At 46.9% G+C, this 7,691-nt stretch overlaps 1 protein-coding gene across 1 annotated transcript; it reads right to left on the bottom strand.

Annotated features, from left to right (window-relative positions):
• Positions 1–2,887: 2,887 nt before the first annotated feature.
• On the bottom strand, positions 2,888–5,734 carry LOC129685246 (retinol dehydrogenase 16-like; the record flags this gene model as incomplete). The annotated part of the gene is made up of 3 exons (XM_055618667.1): positions 2,888–3,670; positions 4,121–4,284; positions 5,385–5,734. Coding segments are annotated over 3 exons (732 nt in total), but the record flags the coding sequence as incomplete, so codon positions are not given.
• Positions 5,735–7,691: the final 1,957 nt, after the last annotated feature.

The raw sequence follows: 7,691 nt of genomic DNA, 5'->3' as shown, positions 1-7,691 counted from the left end.
GGAGCAAACCAGTAAGCAACCTTCTCCATGCTCTTGCTTCACTTCCTGCCTCCAGATTCCTACCTTGAGGACTTGTCCTGACTTTCCTTCCTGATGACTGTCAACTATAATGTGAAATAAACCCCTCTCTCCCCACGCTGCTTTAAGTCATGGTATTTCATCACAGCAATAGTAGGCACATTTGAACAGATGCCCTTCTTTTGGCTGTATGGATTCAACTGGACATAACATAGCTATCTTGAGTTGTAACAACCATGAATGCCCCAGGCTAACCTGAGCCAGGATTCCTTGCCTAATTTCCCAGCAAGCCTTGCTCAGAACTTCTAAAGAAGCATGTAGAGTTTTGAATCTGGCTCATGTCTCTAGGGATGTGACTGACTCTGATTGCCATTCAACATAAACTAGGTACCTTCCAGGATACAGTCACATTCCTCCTTAGTCATGACTCTCACCACTTTCTAACCCAACTTGCATGAATCAAAGTAGTCTTGTTGTTCTGGAGGATCAGATTTCTGTCAGAAAGTGCCCCAATACAGTATATCCTCCTATATATCCTGTATAGACACTACAGGTGTCTGCTTTCTTTATTAGGTCTTACAGCATCTCATGTCTGCTCCTTATTTGTGAGGACTTGCTGTTCTAGGAAGCAGGGTGTGGGAGGCCCATCATTAAGCCTCCATTTCTGGGACTTTCACTGTACAGTCATGTACACAGAATCAAGAGCCCTCTCTCACTAAGGCTCTAAAAACAGTGAAATCTCACGGGAACAAGGACCTCAAAGTGAACAGGTTTCCCTGAAATTTAGCTACACATAGAGGTCCCAAGAAGTACAGACGAAATGTGTGTTGCATGTGTGCTGAGGAGTTTCCACACAAGACTCCTAATGCAGTGCTAGTCTCCCCACAGGGCTATCCACTGAAGACTCCACAGTGAAATGGAGGATGCCCTATCTCAGGTTCCCTCAGCTCATCCATCCCTCCTGAGATTCCTACACAAACCCGTTGGCAGTGCCCAACTGCTCCTCTTCCCTAGGTGGGATGGGCCTGGTCACATTCAGGGCTGTGAGTGGGAGTGTCTTGCAGTCCAGCTATTCTGATCTCGGGGCTGTACCGCTGAGGCAGAATCTGAACAGAGACATCTACTGGGATCAAGGATCCATATGTAATATTAGTGTTTTATGCATTGACCAAATGTGAGATGACCACAAGGCATGGCACCACTTCTTAATACCAGCAATGAAGACACTGGGGCTACAGATTAAAAGGTCACAGTAAACCTGTGCTATGTGACATCTTCTCAAAAAAAAAAACAAAGAAAAACTAAAGTATAAATACACGTCTTTGAGAAATGGGTCAGCAGTTAAGAGCACTTGCTGTTCTTCTAAAGAACCCAAATTCATTTCCTAACACCCACACTGTGCTCAGCTCATTCTCCACTCACACCGCCAACAGCTCAACTCCAGCCAGGAGCCCTGATCCCCTCTCCTCACCACTGTGGTACTCGAACACACGTGGCATGCAGATACGCACACATACACACAAATAACTTTTTTAAAAAACCTTTCAAAATAGCATAAGTGACATGAAGGAACACTTTCTGTTTTCACTCAAAACAAAAATCATTGTTTAATTACAAGTTTCTCCTCTGGCTCCTTGGCCTCCATATTTATACTGAGGGAAGAAAACTCAGGAATCCATGGATGCCCCTCCCAAGGGCAAGTTTCTACTGATCCCAGGAACCTCTGCCTCTTTCCACACATGCTTTTTCTTCTCAGCTCACTCTTGAGAGAGCCACACCCTATCACCAGGCAGTGCCAGGTCTCGGGAAGCCATGGCAAGATGAAGACCCTTGCTCTTTTGCAACAACAATGTTGTCCAGAAAATGAAAGACCAGGGTTGAAAAATGACTCTGCGTACATGCTGCTGGAGGCGTGGAGTGGTGAGACAGAAGAAGAGGGACAGGAGGTGAAGCATGGGACAGAATCACAAGAGCTTTGAAGGGACTGTCAGTCAGTGAGTCTGCAGTGAAGGGAGCAGTGATGCTGAGGCCTACAGGTCACTTCTGTGCATCAACTTGCATGCCCACTCTCTGCCTTTTTGTGTTGTTGTTAAGTTTTGAATGGAAAGCGATTGGCACACCTCAGTGGCTAGCAGGGCTGAGACAGGGCAAGGATAAGCCTGCTGACCTGTCCTAACCCCTCTCATGTCATCCTTCTGTCCCCCAGTGATCCAAACTGAAGTGGCCATCAAAGCCATAGTTAAAATCGCAGGGCACAGATGATCTCATGGTTTACTCTAGAAACACGAAGAAGCCATGATCGGGACAATTGGAAAGTGGCTTCTCCATCGTCCTCTGGATTCTTACCACCAGGGCCAGGACCTCCCAGCCAGGGCCTGCTGACCTGGCCTCAGGAAGCATGAGTGCTTGCCTTTATTGGTGATGCTTCCAACCCACACCACAGTCACAGGTGACTTGAGAGAAGGGACACTTCCATGCTGCATGGGAGTGTCACCTCTCCAGGACATGTGCATGTGCTGCAGTAGGACACAGGGCACGGCTTGGCCCAACCTGGTCCCAGCCTCCTCAACTGCGTGGATCAGCATGATAGACCATGATGCCCAGAGCCTTGGGCAAGTGCCTGACTCATCAGGTTACCTTCCAGCATGTTTGTGTCCCAGTATAACCAGGAAGAACTCTTTGGCTCTTTCCTTTGGTCATCACAGGTATTCCACATCACAGGACAATTAGTGGATTGAGAAAAGTGGATTATGAATCCTAGTGACATGAACTCCCTTGTTGCAGGATATTTGATTCCATTATGAACCCCAAAATTGTGAACTATAAAACCCTGTTTCTTGTTTGGTTTTGTTGGGCCCTAACACACAAGTTTAATCCAAGAACTTTCTGTTTATTGTAAACAGGTGATTATGATGTGGTCCAGCCATCCCTAGCTCTTATTCCAAGGGCTTTCCGTACACAGGATTTAATAAAGTTAACCCTAGGTCAAGAGGCAGAGCAAGAAAACAGCTGCCCAGGATTAAGGAATAGGAGGGATTTTGAGTTGAAGGTACTCTTAAGACAGCATGTTGAAGTAGAAGGGGCTTTAGGTCTTTGCTTTTAGCTTACACTTTAGCTCTCTGGCTTTTGGGGCATTTTGGGCTTTCAGCTAGCAAGACTTTGGCCTTGGGACTTTTGACCTTTTCCTCCTGGGCTGTCAGCTAAGCTAGTGAGCATTTTGTGCTTTTTCCATCTGGACGTGATCTTGGTGGGAAGGTAAGCTGGTTGTTTCTCTTTCTCTCTAAACTAGCAAGTTTTCACCCCAGTATCTGCCTCCTGAGTCTTTATTGGTAAAATAAAATGAACAGGAATTTCATTTTTTTTCTCTAACTTTTTAGGATACCCTCTCTCACACTGTACCTATATCTCCCAATTTGTGCACATAGGTATAGGCATTACAGAGCTTTGGCAGGCTTCAAGGAGGTCCAGTAGATGATGGCATCCACGAGAGAGGTGGGCAGGTAGCTCATGGGGAGGTAGAGGAACTTGGCATCCCAGCCGGCTGAGTATCGGGTGCAAGGGTGACGGGCAGTCAGCGCATGCTCCATGCAGTCCGTCACCGCAGACAGGTCCTCCTTGCAATGGTGTTGCAGTGACTCTAGCTGTTTCAGATCTAGGAGGCATGAGAGATGCTTCAGCCTGTCTCTCACCTCCCATCACTCCTGCTATGACACCAACACAAAGAAAACCTTCTCTAGAATCCATGTCCCCCACATGAGAAGTCACGCCCCAGCCTCGCCTGCCCAAGTTCCTCAGAAGGACCACAACCATACTTCAAGAAAGAGCTGTGCACACTCAGCCCCCTGTATCTCAGATCAGGGAAAGTGCTGATCTAATATAGCCTTCCATTCATGACTTCCCTTACAGCTTCATGAGAATGAGAGGTCCAGACAGAACAGAGCAGTGTGTTCTGAAAACCTGGAACTCCTTTTCTGACCACACCGCCCACGCTGCCTCCAAGGAAATACATCTAATGCCCTTTCCTTGCAGAAAGAGCCTGGCGTTAGTGTTGGTAACGTGAAGAGAGGAAGGATCCAGAAGCAGATCCTCACAGCTCACTTACAGGATGCCAGGAAATTCTCGCCATAAATCTCTCTGACTTCGGAGCTGGCCTGGTCCCAAGTCATCTTGGCATTTGCCAACAGCCTGTCACTATTGGTCAAACCAGTCAGGAAGTATCCAGGCTCTATAATTGCCACCTTCACCCCAAAGTGGGAGAGTTCCCTCCTGCAAGACAGACAGATGTCAAGGATGTCTCAGGTCTTTCCATGAGAAAACAGGCAGTAAGTTTACAATAACTTGCCAAAATGAGCCTGTGGTGAAGAAGGGTCCCAAGCTTTGGATATGGGGTGCGCAGCTCAAGACGATGAAACGGGGAGTGACTCTGTGCTTTGAACCCCGCACTCAGGACTTGTTATGTGTAGTTCACTGGCCTAAAGCTAGACATTTTGTCCTATGGCACCAAGTAAGGCCATTCTCCATGTACTGCAGATACAAAGGCTCCTCATCCTTGTACCTCATTCCTAAGTCTCCATCTACCCACATCCATTCCAGGAAGCTCTCAGGACATCTCCCACTTTGTTCTTGCAGGTGTCTTCAGAGAGCAACCTCCTGTATGCAACACCCTCCATTCACAGCCTCCCTGCTCCCTGCAGCCCGGGATTCCCTCTGCCACCGGTGACCACCCTCCTCCCATGTCTGTCCTGTCCTTTCACCAAGGAGAATCCACCTGCTCATGCGGCTTCCAGGTTCCAGCTTCCCACGTTCCCTTGTTTACTCTGATGCAGTCTAATCCTGCTCAGGACCCTGACAGATCTGATGCCTGCTAGAGCCCACACCGCTGACTGGGCCATGGCCACTCCAAGGGAAGTCACAGTTGCTCTCTGTCTCCTCTCCCACTCTCCCCATTGCCATTGTCTTTCTGTCAGGTTCCAAACATTTGGTCATGCTGGAGTGTGTTGGCCGTGATACCAACAGGGATCCAATACCTGTTTGTGGAACTGAAGGAGATGCTCTCCCCAATCCAAAAGCATATAGGATATGTTGTTATGCTTTTATATCTTAGGTATAGAGATCAAGAGTCTGCAGATTTGGCCCAGTTCTGTCTCAGGAACATTGCCCTCCCTCCTCCATGGCAGGACAAGATGAACAGAACTCAGGTCTTGGTTCTGTCTTCAAGAGAGCAGTAGAAATGTGCTTCCCAGTGAATGATTCACTGGGGAAAGGTGAGAGAACCGCAAACCAGAGTGTCCTCTTCATGAAAGGGTCTTAAAGAACATGATGAAATAAACACCCTGACATAACAGACCCACATCCCTGTCGAATACCTGAGGGAGTCCGAGAAGGCCTCTACACCATACTTGGAAATGCAGTAGCCACCACCAAAGAGAGACACTCGGCCCATGACACTGGCGACGTTGACCACGCGGCCCCTTGCCTTCCTCACCAAGGGCAGCATGTTCAGAGTCACGTCGATCACGCCCAACAGGTTCACGTCCAGAACCTTTACAAAGTCCTGTTTGTTCAGCCACTCATTGGGACCCGAGGGAATGGAGATGCCAGCATTGTTGACCAGGCCCCAGAGTCCTGGAGACAGTGGGAAGAAGAGAGAGTCACACAACACAGGTTTAATTGTGGATGAAATGCATATTCCACAGGGAAGACCACTTCCTGTTGACTAGAGAGGAGGATGTGATGAATAACAGCATGTTATCAGCGGGACTGGGGACCACCCCAGAAGCTGCTGAGTCACAGCTGGGTACCTCTCTCCTCTGAGTGGGCATGGCCGAGCTCCTGCCTGGGAAGTAACAACCAGTCTCTTCTCACTTGCCAAGTTTAAGAAAGGATGTTAAGACACGGTACACCTCTGCTAACCTGGGGACCATGAAACTATGTTTGTGATTTACAGACTGATCCCATTCCTGCAGATATTTTATTCTTTCAGTTGTATTTTCAGATTCTCTGAGCACTGTACATACCCTTGCCTTTGCCTTTCAAATGGCAAAGAAAGAAGAAAGGCTCTAGGTGATACCTCAGCATGTATAGGACTTGCCTCCCAAACCTGAAGACCTGAAGTTGACCCCACAACCCACATAAGAAGCCTAAAATGGTGGCATGCTTGTAATCCCAGAACTGGGGCATTCTAGACAGTAGCTTTCTTGCCCAGTAGCCTAGATAAATCTATGAACCCCAGGAAGGGGTTCTCTTCTAAAAACCAAGCAAACAAAAGCAAATAAATTAGACAGCAGCCCCCCGCCCCCAGCTGTCTTCTAGCCTGTACTCCTTGACATACAATACTGAGCAACTTTCCTGAGGTGCTTACAAAATCAAGGCCAACCAGAGGGAGCAGGCAAGGCTACAGTACAGCTCCAGCCTCTGCCCCAAAACAGAGAGCCCTCACCCAGATTCCTGCTCACCCACAGAATACTGTCCTGTGCCTCTTTAGTCACTAAGCTACAGCTCTTCAGGCAACCAGCCTGTAAGTGTATATACCTCAACAGCACGAGGTCAACTGAGGGCTAGTTTAGTTAATGGTGTTTGTGGATTTTGAAGAACTGGCCCAAAAGCTATGTGCTCCTTCAGTACAAAACCATACCTCGCCTTTCTAGAGATGTGAACTGTTTAACCACGATATTTTATTCTTAGCATCCCAACACATGCTTATTAGAACTGATTACAAGAGCAGTGGTTCTACTGAGAAGCGTAGGAAACAAGATGGGAGTTGAAGCACGTACTTGCAATCCCCATACAAAGGAGGCTGAGTCAGGGAGATAATGAGTTCAAGAACAGCTCAGTAGCAAGATACTGTCTCAAGTCAGGCAGCAGTGGAACACACCTTTAATCACAGCAGGTAGACCTCGGAGATGGAGGCCAGCCTGATCTACAGAGTGAGTCCAGAACAGCCAAGACTACACTGAGAAACCCGTCTTGAAAAACAAAACAAAATGAAACAAAAATATCCTGTCTCAAAAAAAAACCGAAGCTAAAACAAACACAAATGTACCAAACTATTGCAGCTCCTAACTCCAAGGTGTTATTAAATTAGTGGGCCTTTGTTAAGGTTAGGTTTTCTAGTTTATTAAATATTATCATTCAAATAAATGTTACTGAAAATTCCTCACCTTTTTTTAAGTGAAAAGAATACACTCATCTTCATGCATACAGATCAAAATATTACTAGTTTTTATCTACTGGGTGATAAATTGTAGGTTAATTCTTGTGGTTTTACCTGTACTAGTGTTTTGAACAATAACCATATTTTTTAATTTATTCTTAGATTTCTTTTAAACCAATGTTCTTCTTTTGTTCCATAATGATTTACTCTACCAGCTTAATGAAAGAAGAGCAACCCCCTTCTAGGACTTAGTTTTCCCAAGTCAGTCCTGAATCTGGCCATGGCCTGCTCTGTACTCAGGTACAATCATGTCTCCCTTCATAGAGGATTTCAGGTCACAAGTAAGAGCAAGTACGGTGCTGACACAGGAGATCTCCTCCAGCATGGCTCCAGATAACCCTGTACATACAGCCCAGAGCCAAGCCTATCCTCTGTTCCCTAACCCCAACACCAAACCTAACCCCAACCCCAATGCTAACTGTAACCCTAACGCTAACCCTCACTCAGCATCCAGCAGTCT

Source organism: Psammomys obesus, unplaced genomic scaffold (genome assembly GCF_907164565.1).
Source record: "Psammomys obesus unplaced genomic scaffold, mPsaObe1.curated_primary_1811, whole genome shotgun sequence".
Taxonomy (NCBI): Eukaryota; Metazoa; Chordata; class Mammalia; order Rodentia; family Muridae; genus Psammomys; species Psammomys obesus.
This window is presented reverse-complemented; position numbering and strand designations above follow the sequence as displayed.